Source organism: Rhinolophus sinicus, linkage group LG13, assembly GCF_036562045.2.
Source record: "Rhinolophus sinicus isolate RSC01 linkage group LG13, ASM3656204v1, whole genome shotgun sequence".
NCBI lineage: Eukaryota > Metazoa > Chordata > Mammalia > Chiroptera > Rhinolophidae > Rhinolophus > Rhinolophus sinicus.
In genome coordinates this window covers 1044833-1066778 of record NC_133762.1, presented here as the reverse complement: position 1 = coordinate 1066778, position 21946 = coordinate 1044833, and the positions used below count along the sequence as shown (strand labels likewise).

General features: G+C 44.9%; 1 protein-coding gene across 1 annotated transcript in view; it reads right to left on the bottom strand.

Moving 5' to 3' along the window:
- LOC109459017 (uncharacterized) overlaps nucleotides 1-13441 on the bottom strand; it is a 30165-nt gene extending 16724 nt beyond the window's left edge. Inside the window, 10 exon segments of the mRNA XM_074318043.1 lie at nucleotides 772-1021; nucleotides 1226-1471; nucleotides 1710-1850; nucleotides 1921-3823; nucleotides 3825-5914; nucleotides 5916-6500; nucleotides 6584-6856; nucleotides 7081-7297; nucleotides 8234-8624; nucleotides 13282-13441. Coding sequence (XP_074174144.1) covers nucleotides 772-1021; nucleotides 1226-1471; nucleotides 1710-1850; nucleotides 1921-3823; nucleotides 3825-5914; nucleotides 5916-6500; nucleotides 6584-6856; nucleotides 7081-7297; nucleotides 8234-8624; nucleotides 13282-13441 — 6256 coding nt within the window.
- Between the last annotated feature and the right edge of the window lie 8505 nt (nucleotides 13442-21946).

Genomic DNA, 21946 nt, shown 5'->3' with positions numbered 1-21946 from the left:
GGTAGATACTAAGGTGGTGAACCAGGGGGATCTATTAAACCAAGTCTCAAACCAGTTTTCCTGAGCTTCTTTTTCACGTTTTCTCTTGGCTAACCCTTCTCTTACTTTGGCCATAGATTCTTTTACTACTCCAGTATGGTCAGCATAAAAACAACATTCTTCTCCTAGCGCGACACAGTCCACCTTGTTGGAGGAACAACAAATCAAGTCCTCTTCTATTCTGGAGTACTACTTCGGATAGGGAGGTGAGCGACTTCTCTAAATGATTAATAGAGGTTTCTAGTCTTTCTATATCCTCATCTATGGCCGCTCTCAGGGAGGTCATTCCTGATTGTTGAGTAGCTGGGGAAGCTATGCCGGTCCCGGCTCCGGCTATTCCCAAACTGAACAGAGTGGCAATGGTTAGTGCAGTGATGGGCTCTCTTTTACTTCTCGCACTTGTGTCACCATCCCAATGCGAATACATACTCTCCTCAGGGTGATAGAGGACGCGGGGCAGCACAGTTACCAGGACACAGAATTCATTGGAGGCATTGAAGACCGAGGTAGATAGGCACGGGGTGAGGCCAGTCTTTGAACATATCCACCATCCATTAGTATTGGGGATGAACCACTTAGTGTCACTTTTCTAACTAGGGGTGCGGTCTATGGAGGCACATAAACTTTGTTTAGCCTGGGGCACCTTCCCTAGACAGGTTCCATTGCCGCTCACTAGTTGCAGGGTTAAGCCAATTTTACGATCCCCCCATGAACACTGAGAGGGGTTCTTACCGTTAGAGGCGGTGTAAGTGGCATTAAGCCCTATCGCCTCATAGAACGGGGGCTTTACATCATAGCACAACCAACAGGAGGTTGTGAGGTTAGGACTGGTGGCATTAAGGGTCTCATATACAGTGCGCATCAGTTTCCGTAATGAGTCTTCAGTAGCCTGCGTAGCAGGTGTCGAAGGAGTTACAGGGGTCTCCGGCTGGGTCCCCTCGATCCTTCTTGTGGCGTCCTTATCCCTTGATATACCTGGGTTCTGGGTAGGAACGAGAGGGGCCAGCACTTTATTTGGACTTACCTGAGTGCTAATCGTTTCGACCGATAGTTGAATAGTCAGAAGACCGCCGGGGTAGGGGCCTATCCATGCCCAACGACCTATATCTAATTGGAACCCCCAAGTTAATCCTGATAACCAACCACGCTCTTTTTGTGCCGTGTCTTGGTTAAATTGGACACGTACCTGGGGTACCTGGTTGTGGGGGTCCCTAAAGGAGAATTTGACTAGATCCCTGTTCCCAACGTCCCACTGTCGGGGCCCGTCATAGGAGGTGACACAACTCCAACTACCACAGTAGTAGCGGTCTGGGCCGCCACAGGTTTTCCAATTGTTTCTTAGGTTCCCTGGACAAGCCCAAAACCCTTGTGCACTATGTCCTTGAGAGGTGTCAATTAAGGCCCGCTTGGACCTGACTGAGTAGTCATACTGCTGTCCACGTTTAAAGCCAAAAATGTCACGCAGGTCGAAAAACAAGTCTGGCCACCACGTATTGACTGGGGCAGTATGTGTAGTGCTATTAAGGGTCGTTTGTGTCTGTCCGTCCGTTAGGGTCCAGGTTAGCTTATGGGGTTGGTGTGGGTTCATCCCCGCGTGGCTCTTCCCCCAGATGTTGAGCAGAATTAGGGCTAGCAGCCATTCTATTGTTGGCTGAGACAGGGGGCTTGACGCTTCCTCGAGGTCGGAAGAGCTGCAGCTTCAGAGGGTTGTCAGGGTGTTGCCGCGCGGTCCACTCCTCAGCTTGTGTCTGCTCTAGCTGGTTGGCTCGGCGCACGTGAGAGTGATGGACCCAAGGCCCGATGCCGTCAACCTTTAAGGCAGTGGGGGTAACCAGAATAACCACATAAGCACCTTTCCACCTTTCCTCCAGTGTTCCTTACCCATACCCAATCTCCCGGAACGATGCCATGTTCTGGGTTCGGTGTGTCCTTAATTTCATACAGGGAACGCACTAGGGGCCATATCTCATGCTGGACCCCCTGCAGGGCTTTTAAACTGGCCAGATAATTTGGGGTCGCATTGGGGTCATGATCTGATAGAGTACGAACAATAATGGGGGGTGGTGCCCCATACAGAATTTCAAAAGGTGTCAAACCATGTACATATGGTGAGTTCCAGACCCGGAAAATGGCATAAGGTAAGAGGGTCACCCAGTCCCCGCCAGTCTCGATGGCCAGTTTGGACAAGGTCTCCTTCAAAGTCCGATTCATTCTCTCTACTTGCCCTGAGCTCTGGGGATTATATTCACAATGTAACTTCCAATTGGTCCCTATCGCTCGGGCCAGCCCCTGTAGGACCTTACTGATGAAAGCTGGGCCGTTATCGGATCCTAAAACCTCGGGGACCCCATATCTGGGAATAATTTCTTCCAGTAACACCTTAGCAACAACTTGGGAAGTTTCCCGTTTCCTGGGGAAGGCTTCCACCCAGCCTGAAAATGTGTCAACCATTACTAGCAAGTACTTATACCCACACCTCCCCGGCTTTACCTCAGTGAAATCCACTTCCCAACTCCGTCCCGGCACCCTTCCCCGTATCCTTGTACCTGTATATTGGGGTCCTTTTTTACTGGGTTTCATAGCCTGGCACCCAATGCACTGATCTACGATCACTTGGATCTGAGCTCCTTGTCGGGGAAACCGGAGGCGGGCGGACTCGAGAATCGTCAGCAACTTCTTTTTTCCCAAGTGGGTGGCTTGGTGCAGGTTGGAAAGAAGAAATAGTACTAACTGTGCCGGCAGTATCAATCTTCCTTCTGCATCCCGATGCCACCCCTGCTGATCAGACTCCGGACAGTGGTGGCTCTGGATCCATCGCAGGTCCTCTGGAGTGTAGTCAGGTCGCGGGGGCAGGCACGGGAGCTCGGGTGTGGGCAGGGTGAGTGCTAAAGCTGATGAAGCTATTGCCGCTATCTTGGCGGCTTCATCCGCTCGCCGGTTTCCTTCAGCTTCTGGAGTCCGGGCACACTGGTGCCCGGGGACATGGACAACTGCAACTGCCTGGGGCATTTGCACGGCCATCAGCAGTCTCTGTATCTCAGGAAGCTTGCGCAGAACTTTTCCTTCCGCTGTAACAAAGCCTCTCTCCCGGTAGATAGCGCCATGCACATGGACAGTGCCAAACGCGTAGCGGCTATCGGTGTAGATAGTCACTCGCTTCCCTTTGGCCCCTTCCAGCGCCTCCGCCAGTGAGATCAGTTCGGCCTTCGGGGCTGAGGTCCCCGGGGAAAGCGAGGCACTCCAAATAATGCTCCCACCTTGGTCTACCACCGCCACGCCTGCCCTCCGCACACCGTCTATAATGAAGCTGCTTCCATCAGTGTACCATACCAACTCACTGTTAGGGAGTGTGGCGTCCTGGAGGTCGGGGCGCACCTGGGTGACTTCTGCCATGATCTCTTGGCAATCATGCAGAGGAGCCTCCAGATCCGGGGTCGGCAGCAGGGTGGCTGGATTCAGAGCGGTGGGGTCAGCGAAGACGATCCGGGGTGCGTCTAGCAAGAGTCCTTGGTAATGGGTTAGGTGGGCATTGGTCATCCACCTACCAGGGGGACATTTCAGGACCCCCTCTATCGCATGGGGGGTCACCACCTTCAGATGTTGCCCAAAAGTGAGTTTGTCTGCATCTTTCACCGTTAGGGCTACTGCCGTGATGATCCTTAAGCATGGGGGCCATCCTGCTGCAACTGGATCTAGCTTCTTAGATAAATAGGCAACCAGACGTTTCCAGGGCCCCAGGCGCTGCATTAGCACCCCTTTCGCTATTCCCTTTCTCTCATCAACAAAGAGTGAAGGGCTTCAGGGGGTCTGGCAATGCCAGGGCCGGGGCTCTTAAGAGGGCGACCTTGAGTTTATCATAGGCCTTCTGTTGGTCTGACCCCCAGGCCCAAGGGACCTTGTCCTTGGTTGCATCATACAGAGGCTTCGCTATTTCAGCATACCCCAGAATCCACAGCCGGCAGTAGCCTGTCATCCCTAGAAACTCATGGACCTCTCGGGCTGAGGTCGGGACTGGAAGTCTAAGAATAGTTTCTTTTATGGCCTCTGTCAGGCACCTAGTTCCTTCTTTCAGCTTATATCCCAGGTAGGTGACTGTTCGCCTGCATATTTGAGCCTTCTTTGCACTGGCCCGATAGCCTAGCTGCCCCAGCTCTTGGAGGAGGTCTCCAGTGGCCTGTCGGCATTCGGCTTCAGAGCGGGCTGCCAGGAGCAAGTCATCTACATACTGCAGGAGCGTAACTGAAGTATGGCTCTGGCGAAACGAGTCCAAATCCTGACTTATGGCTTCATTAAATATAGTTGGAGAGTTCTTGAAGCCCTGTGGTAGTCTAGTCCAGGTCAGCTGCCCGGGGGTTCCCGAATTGGCATCATGCCATTCGAAGGCAAAAATGTGTTGGCTGCTAGGTGCCAGGGCTAGGCTAAAAAATGCATCTTTTAGATCTAGGGTAGTATACCAGATATGTGAAGGGGGTAAGTGACTTAGCAAGGTATAAGGGTTAGGGACCGTGGGGTGGATGTCTTCGACCCTCTTATTCACTTCCCTCAGGTCCTGGACTGGCCTATAATCTTTTCCCCCCGGTTTCTTAACGGGGAGAAGTGGGGTGTTCCAGGCAGAATTGCAAGGTTTTAGTATTCCAGCTTCCAGTAGACGGTTAATGTGTGGGGCAATCCCTTTCCACGCCTCGGTGGACATGGGGTACTGGCGGATCCGGATAGGCTGGGCCGAGGCTTTAAGTTCGACCACTATTGGTGTTCGGCGGGCCGCCCGACCTACACCCACTATTTCTGCCCACGCCTAAGGGTACGTTTTAACCCAATAGTCCATATCACGGGGCCATCCTGTAGAGGGAGGGTTGTAGGGTTTGTCCTGCAGGGCAAACAGGCGATGTTCATCCGCAAGAGACAGGGTCAAAATATGGAGGGGCTGTCCCTGGCCATCCAATACCCTGATGCCATCCAGCTCAAAATGGATCTGGGCCCTGACCTTAGTCAGGAGATCGCCCCCCAATAAGGGGGCAGGGCATTCAGGGATAACCAGGAAAGAGTGGGTCACTTGGTGGCGGCCTAAGTCCACTTGGCGCTTACTGGTCCACCGATAAGCCTTAGACCCAGTTGCCCCTTGCACCAAACTGGTTTTCTGAGATAAGGGCTCCGTAGGCTTGTTCAAAACTGAGTACTGAGCTCCTGTATCTACCATGAATCCTACTGGCTTCCCCTCCACATACGCAGTTACCCAAGACTCGGGGAGGGGATCTGAGTCCCGTTCCCCCTAGTCACTGTCCATTCCCACCAGCAGAACCCGTGCGTCTTGCCCGGTCTGGCCCTGGCGTTTGGGGCACTCCCTCTTCCAATGTCCATATTCTTTACAGTTTGCACGTTGTCTCCTATCCAGTCGGGGCCACAGTCTCCACGGTCGGCCTGGCCCGGCTGGACTCGGTCCCTCCCTAACTGTGCTTTGTATGCCTGCCAATAAGATCTTGGCCATCTCCCTCTGCTGCCTCCTGTTTTCCCTACTCTGATGCTCCCTGTCTTCCTTCGTGATTCGTTCCTGTAATTCCTGATTTTCTTTCCCAATTCTATCCTCCCTTTCTTCGGGAGTCTCTCGAGTGTTGAAGACTCTCTCCACTACTTTCATCAAATCCCGAACGGACATCTCTCCCAGTCCCTCCTGTTTATACAATTTCTTCCTATTATCTGGGGCAGCCTGGTTTATAAAGGACATAATTACAGCTGACTGGTTCTCCTCTGCCAGGGGATCCAACGGGGTGTACTGACTATAAGCATCATAGAGGCGTTCTAAAAACACGGCCGGGCTTTCATTTTCCCCTTGCATTATAACTTTTACTTTGGCCAGATTGGTGGGGTGGCGTGCCGCCCGCTCGGAGACCTGCCATAAGAGTCTGGCGGTAAACCCGGAGACGCTCCCTAGCTTCTGCATTCCCAAAGTCCCAATCCGGTCTATTCAGGGGAAAGCGCTCGTCGATCAGGTTCAGTAAAGTTGTTGGCCGCCCGTTGTCGCCAGGGACATTCTTTCTGGCCTCGGTGAGGATCCGCTCGCGTTCTTCGGTGGTGAATAAGGTCTTAAGAAGCTGCTGGCAATCATCCCAAGTGGGACAGTGCGTGTGCATGACGGACTCGAACAGGTCAGTTAAGCCTTTCGGGTCCTCAGAAAAGGGAGGGTTTTGGGCCTTCCAGTTGTACAGATCACTGCTTGAAAAGGGCCAATACTGGTATGCGTGCTCCCCATCTGGACTAGTCGCTCCTAGTGCTCCCACGGGGAGAATTGGCGCCCCAGCGGAGGTGGAGGAGGACGGCTCCTCCTCTGGGGTTTCTTCCCGGTGTCTACGAGACCTCAATCCCCTCGCCGGTCCTTGGGCCAGGGCAGGGGGAGCCGTGGTAGAGGGAGCCGGGGTAAGGGGAGCCGTTGAGTGAGGAAGCTCGGAAGGGGCGGCGGCCTCAGGCTGGAGTGCTGCCACAGGTGCGTAAGGTGCGGGGGGGGGGGGGGGTTCTCTTCAAAATCTAGGTCTATCAGTGAGGGATATACGTTTGACCCTTCCTGTAGGATGGGTTTTTGGGTCGGCTTCTCCGGGGGTTTCGGGGTAGACGTGGGCACCGCCGGCTGGTGGGAGGGTCTCGAAATGGTCAGGACCTTAGGGGGATCCTCCAGCTTTTCGGGGATATCGGGGATAAAGGGTTTAAGCCAGGAGGGAGGACTCTCTACTAAGGCTTGCCACATCAAAATATAGGGATATTGGTCTGGATGGCGCCGATTAATAATATCTCGGACCTTCTTAATAATGTCTAGGGAAAAAGTCCCCTGGGGGGGGCCAGCCCACATTAAAAGTAGGCCATTCTGCAGAGCAGAAGGTATCAAACTTATCTTTTTTCACTTCCATGCCATAATTATGAGCCTTGGCGCGGATCTCAGGAAAGTGGTTCAGGAGCAGTTTTAGGTGTTACCTGAGCCTGTCCCATAATGGTCACAAAGAGAAACCAAGAAAAGACAAAAGAAAGGACCAAAAACACAGTGCCAGCAAATACACAACTTCGCACAGGACTCTTCAACACCCACTGGCCGGTCAACCACACCACATCCACAGGCGCCGTTTCAATCACACCAGTTACACCACACTCAGGATCCTTACCCAGGGCCCATCCAAAAGGCATCCACTGCGGACGTCGCTGGGCCACCTTCTCGTCGGGGACGTCTCCCACGACTTCCAGTAATGGAGCTTCCAGGGTCGTAACCCGCTCCTTCCTTCCCGTGAGAATTCTCAAGTGAGACCGGGCAGAGACCTGTTTCAGTCTCTCCTCTCAGAGGTGGCCAAACCTCTTACCGTGGTTCCCTATGTAAACCTCGGTATCGGGAGTTGTCTGTTTCCCTGAGGGGGGGGTATCCCGGACGAGCCCCCAAATGTTAAGTCCTGGAATCGTCCACCCCTCAGACAGACAGAGGACACACACACGATGATGCAATTCACACAGCGAGGTTTATTTCCAGCTAGCTGGGGTTCCCGTCTCTGCCCGACGCAGCGGGTTTTAACAAGGACCCCAAACCCTTAAAGCTAAGGGTTTTTATAGCGTTCTTAAGGCACTCAGTAATTTTCCATAGTCTTAGGGAGTACAAGATTAACTACAGGACATACATAGCTTAAGGAGTATAGGATAAGCTACAGGACTCTGGTCTCTGTGCTGCAACTGCCCACATCCTGGAATTTACAACTAGGTTGCTTTAAGCTAAGGGCTATTAACCCTGACCTTAAAGTAGCAGTTCTCATGCTAACGGTCTCTTACAAAACAACCATGGCAATACCAGGCTGGAAAAGCAGAGAACACCCAAGTTCATTACAGAGGCCAAACCCTCCGCAGACCCACTTCCCCCAAGGAGGTGATGCTAATCGCCCTTTCGCGGTCTGCGTGTTATTAGGGGCACTGTGGGAAGACTGTATTAGCAGCCACTGTGCCTTGGGTGACACGGGTAACGGGATGTGGTGGACACAGCAGGATTTTCCAGTTTTCTACATCACTCGACCACAAAAAAACTATATATAGTAGCCAAAACACATTAGTATTGGCATAAAACCTAACACATAGACCAATGGAGCAGAATGGGGCCCAAAATTGAACCCACATAAATGGCGCTGGGAACACTGGACGGTCGCACGCAAATCAATGGCACTGAACACTGACTTACGCCACACAAAACACCAACGACGTTCCCGACCAAGCCCTTCCTCTGCTGGGTCCGCTGGAGGCCGACACCCCTCCCCACACCTCAGCCGAGTGCGTGCACAGGACGCTCCTCCGTACCTTTTCCTCCCTTGTCCACGCCTCCGGGGAGACACTGAGGTGAAGCAATGCAGAAGCGTGTCCCATGTTGTCCGTGAAGCTGCAGCGCCTCCAGGCCCGATGCTGAGGTAAAGACCAAGTCCCTCGGGACAGACGGCACCACCCGCGGCCACGAGAAGGCAGCAGAGCGGCTCTGGCGCGAAACCGGCTCCTTGCCATTAGGTGCTCCCGGAAGTGCTCCCACGGAAAGGGCTCACTCAAATTGGGTCCGGAGGATGTGTACGCGGGAAACCGGTCTGGAGGAAACCATTCCGAAGAAAGTGTACATGAGAACTACGGCTGATGTGCAACCCTTACTCCAGGACCCCCTCCGCCCCTCACACGCTGACTGAAGCTGGGAAGGAGAAATCCCCTCCAAGTCTCACTTTGCCTGTTACCCAGTGTGGATGAAAAAAGGGGTTCTATGGAAAGTGTGATAAAGATGAAATCCTCTCATTTTGGTTGGAGGGGCAGAAAATGGACTCCTAAAATTCCAATGAGAGGAACCCATGGGGTTTTTCTCTCTTTTTCTTCATTCTTTCAACCCCTAATGTGTTGCCAATGTGGCAGTAGTGAAGACAAGAGTGGAGAGGAACAATGGCTTTCAGGAGCCAAAACTGTGATGGACGGGAACTTTTCACTAAGTGGCACTATGGTGCCAATTGGGTGGGATCATGTAGGTTTTTTTCTTTCTATCCTTCTACTTGGCCTTAAATGTGTCGTAACCATAGAAGTGGATAGTCTTGACCAAAACAGAGAGTTCCGGGAGCCAAAATGTACTGGGGATATAATGAGGGAAGAGCTCAGGAAAACTGCCCCACACAATTGTTTTGAACTCTTGGGCTCACCCCAGACATGAACAGACATGAATATGATGATATTAGTACACCAATGACTTTGAGAACCTCAACCAGTCCCCAGACTGGTCCATGCAGGACGGACCTGAAAAGCACTGCAAAGGCTTTGAAAACTGAACTGACATTAGCAAAAAGCCCACAGAAGGCAAAATAAAAATAAGACTCAGAATCTCATCATTTAAATCTCTAAATTTCCAGGATATAAACCCAAATCACTTGACATATGAAAGACCCTAAAATTATCAAATCAAATTGGAAAAAAAATCCAGATATTTGAGACCGTCAACCAAAAAGGGCTCACAAAATAGCAACTAATCTTTTATAAGCCATAGGCCTGACACAACTTGATAGCTGAGCAATTTGAAAGGACCCTGGGTCAAGATCACAAACAGAAATCCACCAAGCTCATGACTTTACAGGGACAACAGCTCCAGGCCCAGAGACCCTAAATGACACCCAGGCCTTCACCCATTACACCCTCCTAGGGGGATCATCATCAAAACAATGGCCCAGAAATCAATGTCCAAATTGTAATCAACTGGGGGGAGAGGGGAGGGGTGTCCTCAAAAGCCCTATGCAAATTCTCCAATATCAACTTAAATGTCCTTGTATGGACCCCTACCAAAGTTGACCTCTGAGAAATTTCCTGGTAAACTGCTACATTATTCCCTTAACTAGTCAGGGAAAACTAAATTTAAAGTTAATGAGACTATTTAGTACTGCCAGAAATATTCACTATTTGTTCCAACTGAAATCTGATAAGACATTTGAAAGGATTTAATAACTTTATGATCAGAAATTTGGCCAAATTGCAAGCTGATATTCAGAACCTGATAAGAATTTTTTTTAGGCCATCTCCTCTAACCTAAATGTGTCCAGAGGGAAAGAAACATTCCAACAATAGGTGGATGGGTGTGTCAATCCTTTTTGTCAATCCCAAAACCTACCCTATGGCTCTCAAAATACTTGTAGATATTACTACATTAGAAACAGAATTGTCTGCAAATATGCCCCCAAAACTCCATCTTGGAGAAAAACTTGGATACCTCCTCTGTACCTTTGTGATATAGGTGTTCTACCCTCATCTTCTCTAGGACCCAAGAGCCATTCTTTGAAATGCAAATGTTTCTCACAAGAAGGAAAAAGGAAATATTTGGAAATTGAGCAAATGAAAAATCTTAAATGTTTTCTCCATAAATATCAGTAGCTATAAGGCTTTCACAGCCACCCTAAACACTCTATCCTCTGCTTCAACATCCAGTGATTGTCGTGAATGCACGTGTTAGTCTGTATTCTGTTTATATTGTGTATGTCCCTTCTAAGAAACTCTGAGCTCCTGAGGTTAGGGATTTTGTTTTGTGAAATTTCTTTAATCGCCAGTACTTGATATATCACTTGGACACTTAAAGGATAAATAAAATAAATAAAAAGCTGTGAACAAATCAGTTAAACCTCAACTAACGAATAAAAATAACAAGGAAATTATTGGTTAAACAATTTAGTACCAGTAACACAGAGCTTAGGATGAACATCAACTCTCACTTCATAGTTCTAGTCACTAAATAGATGGAATTGAATGATTTGAAAAAAAAATGTTTTATTGTTCTTGCAGTAAGAGCTAATAAAAACACTTGTGGATTAAAGATAAGACAGTGTAGAGGAGGAAAAATAATTTTTACTCTACCCTTCTAGGCTCTTGGCCAAGCCCCTCCTATATTAATAATAATCATCATCATCATCATCATCATCATAGTAATGATGATAAACAGATTAACACTGTTTAGGAGAAAAATAGAACAATCACCTATGCATGCATGGGAGCCCAGAAAGCTATGAGACTCACAAGGCAGCCGGGCAATTGAAGCTCATATGCCATCCTGAGCTAACGAAAGGGATAGAAATCAGGGGATTCAAAGGGGAGGAGGGCAATTCAAGGAAGGTGACAAAGGGGAATGTTTGTAAACAGGTTTGCATGCCATGCAGTTAAGTCTCTCAGGTGAAAAGGTTATCTCTGTAATCACACTCTCCCTGGTACAGGCCCCCTTTCCAACATAAATTTCCCTTATAAAAGGGAAACTTTTACTGTGTTTTCATAGCTTCTCCTGTGTCCGCAGTTTCTCAAAATAATCAGCTCCAAAAACCCCCTTATGTCAGAGAGACATATTTTGGGGTGGCATATTCTGCTACCCTTCAACAGCAAAAGGTAGATTGGAACAATTAGGGTAATGCCAAATAATTACTTCTAGTGTTTTTACTAATTTTCACAAATGTCAACCTGATGACACAGACCACAGATTTCAAATATTTTCACAAAGCAGCAGTTGATAGCATCATCTCGGTATGGTTTAAAATGCAAGCCTCAATTTTCCCTTTCCTTTACCTGAAACAATAAATAACATAAGATAAATTTGCTATGATTGGAGAGGGAAAACATCACGGCCCACGTTATTCTAAGTGAAGGAACTTATCTACTTTTAAAATAATACCTGTATTTTTACCTAAAATGTCTTCTCATGTGAGGCGACATGCAAGCTGCCACATTGCTTCAGTGGCCTGCCACATCGGTGTATGCATCAGGAGATGTGACTGTGATTCCAGTTCTGTCACAAATTATTCCTGTGGTGTGGCTGGAAAATCCCAGGTCTTGGTGTCCTGTCTGTCAAATATAACCATCAGATTCCATGACTGCTAAACAACCTTCCAGGTCATTTAACAAAATGTCCTGTTATTTTGCATTTCAATATTCCAATTGCCATTTAAAGTGTCTACCTATAGAGACATTATGTGTGAGTGACTCAAGTACAATTCAGAACTAATTGTTTAAAAGAGTAAATAAACCTCCCACTGGTACAGAAATGAAAGACACCAAGTCCTGTTGAGTGCTTTCCACATTTGCTTTCAGTGGTGGTAAAATGTAAATTATTTGTGAAATTACTCCATGGAATATTTGCAGAGATGGTGTCAATTTAGATAGGGAAGGGCGCTTTAGTAATTCAAGGTGTCACAACTCCTTTCCAGTCGATCCCTAGTGAAAAATAGGACAAGGATCCGAGACCCAAAGAGGGATTACTACAAGAATTATCTGGTTTGCAGTTTTACCTAAAGAGAAATTAGCCAGGATTTCTGATTTGGTAAAGATAATTTTGCTTTAGTAGACAACTCTTGCTATACTTACAAGCAGAAGAATTTTAAGAATGAATCATTACACTTGAGAAAGAGCAAGTGAGAGATTCTCTTTTGATATTCTCATTAATTTTCTAAATCAAAACTGATTAAAGAACCTAATTTTGATCTCCAGATTAACTGAAGATTTTTCATTAATGAGATTGTTTTTGAATGATACTTTACAGATGGTAGGATACTTTTCAAATAGAGTTAAAATAGTTTTATCATCTACAGAAAGCATTGGGATTTTTTTCCTCAAATGTAATGTTTAAAAAGTTTGTAATTGACCCTGAATAACACTGAAGGTAGGTGAGGACAGAGTACAGAGATAAAAGTCAAGCATATAAGACAATGAGTCTTATTTTGAAATTGTTGATTTTTTTTTTTTAATCTTCCAAAATCTCTTATACACATTACCGTGTCCTTCCTGGCAAGGTTACCCCTCAGCTTTAAGTTAGACCCTTTGAAAAAATATTTTCATCTAAGAACTCACATCATATAAAGTTCTGTAGCAATGTTAAGTAAAATTGAGATGATCATGACCTACATGATTTGGAGGTCATAGTGCATTAGATTCAGCTATGAAGCCATTGACCTTTTTGTAGTTTCAAAACCTAGTAGTAGGTATAAACAACATTGAAAACACTTTGCGGTGTCCTTTCATAGTTGTGTACCTGTTGTGAAGTTGTTGCATGTGTCTTACCACGTTGACTCCTTGGGGAGGATAATGAACATGAAGATGACTGTGTTTGTTGACTTGTCTAAAAAGTGGCCTCTAAAAAGATTGGGTAGTTACAACTGCAAGGCCATGATTGTATTTGAGAGAGAAATGCAAGAGCCTGGAAGTTCCTGACACACCACAGTCCCCTCGGAGGCAGGCAGCCAGTCCTACCCGCCAGTGTGTATGTCTCAGACACCCTCTGGGGACTGGCACCGCTCTGGGTCCAGAAGTACAGCCCTGAGCAGGAAGCAGACAGCTCTCGGAGGCTCTCGTGCTGCTGGAAAAGAGACAGTTGATGGAGTTCAGGACATGCCACTTCAAAATGTGCCATTTGGTATATTGATTATTTTGAGCTATAGGCAATTGAAAAACAGCAGACATGGGGAGAGGCTTTCTCTGAACTTATCTGCCTAAAGACAGAGCCTCCAAAAGGAACTGAGTTTCATAGATCCCGTCCCAAGAGTTTCATCAACGGGGGAGGGGACTAAAAATCAACACCACACCCAAGCTTTGTCTTGAACTGGCATACCTCCCATCTATGCTTTCAAGGGCCCTTTCACCTTTGCTAAACATTATTTATTCTACTCCAAGTTGCCTCCTCACACTCTCGCTTCCAACTATTAAGATGGTATATAAAATCTGAAATCTCACTGCTTCTTTGTATAGTTACCTTTTTGTCCTGTGATGCTCCCATGCACATAATAGTAACAAATAATAAATTTATATACCTTCCTTCTCTCCTGTTAATTTGCTTAGTGTCAGTTTATTTTATAGACCGAGAGGGTCTTCCCTACAAAGAATAAACCCCTGCGATAACGGCCAAGAAATGCAATCAATGATGAAAAGGGGGCTGAGTGCCTAAGGGAACAGAGTGGTCAGAAAAGCTAAGGTTAGGTGACACTTCACTTAAGCAGAGATCTGAGGTCATGAGGGAAAGCACCACACTCATGGGGATATTGGGTTGGGGGACGGGGGGCCAACTGGGCCAAGGGCTGAAGTCAAGATGGCATCAAGTAAGATGAAGACGGCTGGATTTACACCATGGAAGTGACTGCTGGCCTGGATAAGACCAGCTTTAGTGACCTGGTGGGGACTCCACCTGCCTGGAGGAGGTGTGTATGTGTGTGTGTGTGTGTGTGTGTGTGTGAGAGAGAGAGAGAGAGAGAGAGAGAGAGAGAGAGAGAGATCAGAGGAGAGGAAGTAGAGATTTTGGAGGAATGTTGCTTCTGGGTCATCATGTGCTGACTTACTCGTCCTGCACAGCCTGGCCACTGTCAGATCAGAACCGGCACCCTCACCTGAGCAGACAGAAGGAAACAAGGATTCTGAGGTGGGGGTGGGGCTGGGGGGGGCGCACACCAGGAGAGTTGTCTTGTGCACAGTGAGAGACCAGCATCACTGCAGTGGCACCAGACCGTGTGTCTGCAGCAACATGCCAGCCAGCGCCCTTCTCTGCCCTCCCACACTGGTGCCTTTGTGGAGGAGAAAAAGTTTTCCTTGACTCTTTCAGGGGCCATGGCTGGGTCTGAAAATTAAGCTGGCAGAGACACCTTAACAGGAGAAAAGCATATAACTTTTACATGTGTGGGAGCCTTCACAGGAGAATGAAGACCCGAGGAAGTGACCAGAGCGAAAGTTTTATATGTTTTAAACAGAAACAAAAACATCGTAAGGAATTGACAGGACAAAGAGGTTTGGGCTTGAGGAGTAAATGGTGAAGATGTAACTAGGAAGGGAAGGGTGAGTTTAACAAGGCTGGTTTATACAGATTTCTTGGCCCCAAATATCTTGTCTTTGGTGATAAGAATGTCTCCTTTCCTCATGGTAGAGAGAGGGCACGTCTCTCATGGGAGTCTTGTAACTTGTTTCAGGCAAGAAGAGGGAGAGCTAGAAAGTCAGAGTGACCCTTTCCCTTTCCCCAAATTCCTTTGTATTCAATATGCCAGGGCGCCATGTATGAAGCCTGTTACCTCTTCCTATAATACCGTCTCCATACACTGCAGCTCAAAGCACGATATATCTTCCTTGTGAAATCTGATATGATTGCCCTCCTGGGTCCCCCTACGCTTCCTCTATCGTCACTCATGTGCCATTGCATTGTATTTACTGTTTATATCTGCATCTAGACCCCAACCCTGTGAACTCATGGGTGATGGAATCACACTGAACTAATATATGCAGTTCCCAGCAGAATGACTGGCACAGTGGCAGGCACCCAATAAATAGAGACCCAGTATATGAATATAATAAATGCAGTGCTGGTTAGAGGCCTTCCTTTGCTTCCTTTATTTTCTGTGTCGCCTTACAAAAATGCACTCACCTGAGATTACCTGAAAACATCTCTGTTCCTGGCAACCTGCTTCAGTCTAATGCTGAGGCCACAGCCATAGGTCTCCATTAGAAGAAGAGCTTTCATTTTTATAAGGAAACCCCCATCTCCATCCTGGCCCAGTGTGACAGCGTAGGAGCACACCCCGCTGGCATCCCCAGGGTCCCTTCTCTCATTCTAAGTCAGAAATGAACGTGGGCCCCACTGGACCATTGCCCCTCACCCCCAAAAGAGGCTTCATTTCCCAACCAATTGGAAGCTGCTGTGGCCTTGTGTCTAGGTTTACAGTCAACAGAAACATAAGTGGAAATCTTACCTCTTCTTCTAGGAAGTCTCCTTAGAGAGGCTGAGTGCCCTTTGCTTCTCCATCCTGCTGCTTGGGAAAGGGGTGCGATAGCTGGAATCATAGCAGATGCCATGGGACACCCCAGATTGAGAACCACAGCTGAGGGAGGACGAAATGGTGAGCTGGAGGAACCAAGGGTCCCTGGCCACCTTACTGCCAACCCCTGGGCTTCTTTAAAATAAGAAAAATGAAGCACTTGTCCACGTTTTATCAACCCTGTGTTATAAATGAGACAACAGATACAAAAATAAGTCACTTAGTAATACTAGGTCCTACCACACCAAAATGAGACTTAAGTTAATTAGTGTCACTTCTCTGAGATAGAATCTTAAAGCTGTCACTCAGGAGTCACCTGATGAGTGAGCACTAGTGAGGTGGCTTGCCTACTAGACCCCCACCATGCCCTAAAGGAAAGACTGCCCTGCAGATAGTCTGGTTTCAGTCTCTGGAGGCAAACAGGCTGCCTAGGCTCCAGGTTGCTCGGCTCCTCACAAGGGTAGGTGGCTGCTGTGCCCCTGAGCAGCAACCCGCAGGACAGTCAGGGGCACTGCACTCCCTCAGACACATGGCAAGCACCCACCACTCTCTGAGGTGTTTCTTGCTTGTTTATCAGCTGCCATTCAATGACTAGAGTAGGAGCCCATCATTCGGTTCCGTACGCCAGTACCCCCAGAGATTAGCACCTAGGACATGGGAGGTGCCCAGTAGCAGTTTGTGGGGGGACGACTAAGGGGATGCCTGCGTGAGGGGTGGTGGCAAACGCGAAGGGTGTCAAACGCTCCCACTTTGGCACAGAGGCAGGGGTCTGCCCACTGCTTCTCGCTGAAGGTTTTGCTGACGAAGGAAGCACATTATCCTGATTTCCTTACCTCAGATGTAGTGTCCTGGGTACATTGCTTTGTCCATTCCCTTAACTAAGCTGGAAAGTCATTCTTTCCAATGCTTTGGCCAGTGACTAGAGCAAATCAATGAAATCCTACAGAGTACTCACGGAAGACTGTATGCCTTTTACCGAATGTCTGTAACACCCGCTTCAGTGTCTTTCTCTCTGGGGCTGGAGAATATTCTGCTGAGTGCTTTAGAAACCCTGGCCAAAGGTTCCTGAAGTGGCACTTGTTCGTCTTAAGCATGTCAACATTTCTTTCTTTCTTTCTTGGCTTTTATACAATGTTTTTAATGTTAAACTACTAACATGATTCCTAGTTAAGGAATATTGGTTTTACAGCTTTCTGCATCTACATTGTCTTTTTTTGTCTTTTGTTTTATTTATTTATTCAATGTATTGGGGTAACATTGGTTAGTAAAATTATATAGGTTTCAAGTGTGCATTTCTATAATACATCACCATATATTTGATCCCTTTTTCACATTTCATAAAAATCATTGTTTTCCATGATGATCACATCCTAGCAGTCTGTGGCTTCAGCTTCCATATAAACATATGTACCATCCCCTGTGTTTGACAAAAGTGGTCCCCAAATGACAGACTACAAGAGTTTATCACTTTTAAGTCATGTTACTAAACTAGAGCTCTGATGTTAAGACCTTGAAATGTCTGGTTTCCACAGCATCGTGTTCTGCAGGAAAAAACAAACAGTCTGATTCCGTTAACTTAACATAAACATGAATTCATACTCTGTATCTCCCGGAGTGAAAAAGTTTGCTTTGGCCAAGATTACTTTCTTGAACAACTCACAAGAGCATTTCAATTTCTTTTGAAGAGATAGAGTTTTCATCAAACCGACCTGGAAGAGCCCCAAGTATTTCCACAGACAGGAAGGAAGCACCAGGTAAGAAGGAGGCCAGTCTCGCCCCATTCATGGCAGCTCGCCAGCTCTCGCCGCAGACCCTGCACACTACCCGCTCCTTTTCCATAGATGCAGCTTTGGGGTTACCCGTATCTGCTGGGGAGGGGTGAAAGAACCACCCCTAATGAGTCCTGAAATGGGCTTCAACATATGGAGATTTTTCTGGGCCTGGGCACTTATATCTTTTTTAGGGACATGATGAGATTTCCAGTAAATTTTCTCCTGAGACTAATGTCTGGGAACTTTCTAGGCTCCTGAGTTCCATTTCCTCATGTTGACTTGGCCAGCATTCCTTCAATTTAGCCTTTTTGGAGGCAGAAGGAGAGAAGGGGAAATGTTCAAGAATAGACATTTTCTTTAAAAGGTGCTAAACCACACTGGGATGTTTTTAAATTAAAAAGGTGATATAAACACCAAGGCCTGCCAAAGTAGGAGCCTTCTGAGCTCAAGTAAGAGACTTACTAGGTGCTATTTTTACCATGTGAATCAGAAACCAGATTTGAGCTGAAGCATAGCCACATTCACTGCTTGGTGTTTTACATATGTAATGAGTTGTGTTACCTAACCTCTTGTTCTCATGTGAAAATGGACAGTGAGTTAGAGAAGCCACTTGGAATTGGTGGTAACTAGATGTGACAGATGTTGAATAGAGAACCAGCTGCTAAGCTCAGGTGAAATAGAAAACTAACTCCATGCTGTTGGTCTAAATTGATCTAATTTTACATTTGTCTTTATTCGTGATCTTATGGAAAAAAGACTGTTGGCAACAGCATTGCAAATAGATTTTTTGAAAATCCTTAGGCCTGTGAAGGCTTTTCTTCATCTGTCACATTTGCACTGGCAAGTGCCACACACCCCAATGCCTCCTGCAACACCCAGCCCACACTTTATGGACCTCGATGCTATTTGACTAAAAGGAGCAAGTATTTGCCTATTTACAACAGAGACTTTTCAGACTTTCACTCATTGTGTGCTGTCCTGTCTTGACCACAATTTAATAGAGTTGCCTAACTCCTTAGCTCTTGAGAGAATTACAGAGGCATTTTCCTTTGTTTCTCCTTGCTCAAAACTGATGTACTTCTCACATGAAGGCGAGTTTACCCTCCATGAAGAAGCAGTGAGGAATTAGTTTATAAAGAAAAACAAAGTGAAAATGAGTAAGGTACTTATAACAGGGAGGTCCCACAAGGGGTCAGGCTGGGCATACTAAAGAAGAGAGATGGGAGATGAAAGGTACATTTTCAATACTCCTTCCTGTCTGAGTGCCCAGTTTTGTTCTAGGCTACCAAGAAGTTTAAACCCATTGCCACATTCATCATAGACTTAACCATTTGATTAGCAACTGGGCTTTAATTGTTTTCATCTATGTAAACCGGAAAAAAAAACCAAGCTGAATGCAGCAATGCATAACAATAATTATACACCATAACCAAGTTGGATTTATACCAGGAATGCAAGGCTGGCTTAACATCTATAAATCAATTAATGTAATATACCATATCAAAAGAATGAAAAACAAAAATCATATGATCATCTCAACAGATGCAGAAAAAGCGTTTGACAAAATCCAACACCCTTTTGTGATAAAAATACCCTACAAACTGGGAAGAGAAGGAAACTTTCTCAACTTGGTAAAGATGTAGGAAACTCACAGCTAACAACATCCTCAGAGGTAGAAGACTGGATACTTTCCCCTTAAAATCAGAAAGAAGACAAAGATGTCTGTTCTCACCACTTCTACTCAGCATTGTACTGGAGGTTCTAACCAGGGCAATTAGACAATAAAAAGAAATAAAATATATCCAGATTGGAAAGGAAGAAGCAAAACTATTTATATTCATCATTGAAAATCTTATATATAGAAAATCCTAAGGAGTTCACTAAAAATACATTAGAACTAAAAAGTGAGTTCAGCAAGGCTGCAGGATACAAGATCATTATACAAATATGAATTATATTTCTACATACTTACAATGAACAGCCTGACAAATTTGAGAAAAATAATCCCATCTATAATGGTATTAAAAAGAATAAACTACATAGGAATAAATTTAACAAAAGAAGTGCAAAACTTATACTCTACAAACTACAGAATCTTATTGAAGAAGATTTAATCAATTGGAAAAATATCTCATGTCATGGATTGGATGACTTAATATTAAGATGGCAATATTCTCTAAACTGACATACAGATTCAATGTAATTCTTATCCAAATTCCAGCTGACTTCTTTAGAGAAATGATATACTGATTCTAAAATTCACATGGAACTACAAAGGACCAAAACAATCTTGGGGGAAAAAAACAGCAAAATAGGAAGACTCACGCTTTCCAGTTTCAAAACGTACCACAAAGCAAAGACAATCAAGAGATTGTGATTGTGATACTGGCACAAGGATGGTCATGTAGATCAATGGATTGAGAGTTCAGAAATAAATACATACATCTGTGGTCAACTGATTTCTACAAGAGTGCCAAGACATTCCAATGAGGAAAAAACAGTCTTTACAACACATGGTGCTGAGATAATTTGACAGCCCCAAGCAAAAAAAGTGAAATTGGACTCTTCCTTCATATCATATCCCAAAATTAACTCAAAATAGACCAAAGATCTAAATGTAAGAGATAGAATTATAAAATTCTTAATACTGCTTTGGTCTTCCTCCCCAAAACACATAATGCCATCTATCCATGAGAAAATCATTAAACCAATCCAAACTGAGTAACATTCTACAAAATGCTTCCAAATACTCTTCAAAACTTTCAAAGTCACTGAAAACAAGGAAAGTTTGTCAAAGTTCACAAGAGGCTATGGATACATGACAACAAAGTGGAATATGAAGCCCTAGATGGTATCATAGAACAAGGGGGAAAAATTAGTAAAAAAGCTGGTGAAATATGAATAAAGTATGGAGTTTAGTAAATTAGTGATATTTTAGTTTTGATAAATTTACCATGGTCATATAACATTTGGAGATTCTCTGTGAAGGGTGTATAGGAACTTACTGTACTATCTTTGCAATTTTCTGTATGTCTAAAATTATTCCAAATTTTCTCACCTATAAAATTGAATCAAATTTCAAATCTGTCTCAAAATTGTAATAAATTCATGTAAAAATGTAAAAAAAAAAAAAGAAGATACTTTATCCAAAAAAATTTAACAGAATCAACCTGGGAGCAAATCTGGTTAACACTATCAGTCTAAAATAGAGTCAGTTGTTGACAGTTTATCAAAATAATTTTATGTAGCAGACAGCATTTCTGATTGATTAGAATGAGAACACAGAGAGTTTGGCACCAAATAGAAGAATAAATGGAATAAATTAGTGGCTGACCAAAGGATAAATAAATAAATAATAAATGATTTAATTTATAAATAAATGATTGGGTAAAGAAAGAAAATACAAGAAGAGAAGGTTACAAGAGGCCCAAACCTTTAGAATTCAAAGAGATAAAAGATTCCAGAATTAATAATGTGTAATTCCAATAATGTGTAAATCCAACTTTACACAGCATAATTGGAAATTATTCTAGTATGAACTTGAGTTGAATCTCAATTTCTATATTTATTGCCCCATCAGTTTTTTTTTTTTTGTTTTTTTCTAGTATGATAGAGATAATGACTGTGAGGAAATATTTAGTGACCCCAGTTTTTGTATAGCTCAACTTACCCAGGGATAAGCACCCATCTAATTTAACTCTATTGCCCAATGACTTGATTTGAAGTATAGGCAGTGTCAATAATATTTTGTTTTCCAGGTAGATTGTGGCACATTCACCTACCTGGACATGGCAGGCTTCCCTAATTAGAAATCTAACCTGGAATCTATGAGACACTGAGAACAAAGTAGAAATAGAATTATAGTATTTTTTAAAAAAACAATTTTCTAAATGAAGTTTTATTCAAATTTGTCTTCTTAATCATTTACATAAAGCAAAGAGTTCTTCTTTGTATTGATATTGTTACATTTTCTACTCAAAAAGGGAAGTTATTGAGCATTTATTATAAATATTTGCTACGAGGAATAAAAAAAGAATAGAAAACTGATATGGGTAGCACTTGAATAACATTTTTTTTCCCTTCCTTTTATGAAATCTGAATTGCTATAATTATCCTAAAGAATTTTTTTAAAAGGGAGGGTGGGAAGCTAAATAAAATCACCTTCTAATGCAACTAAATAAAATTATTTCTAATTCAATAAAATTAGAATATTGAAAGATGAAAACTGAGGATTTGCTTGTTGCGACCTTTCATGATATTTAGCCATCTGGCTTTTTAGATCAAGTAATCAACATACTAATTAAAAATACATTTTTGTGAATGTCAAAATTGTCATCTGTATTCTCAGTGTTA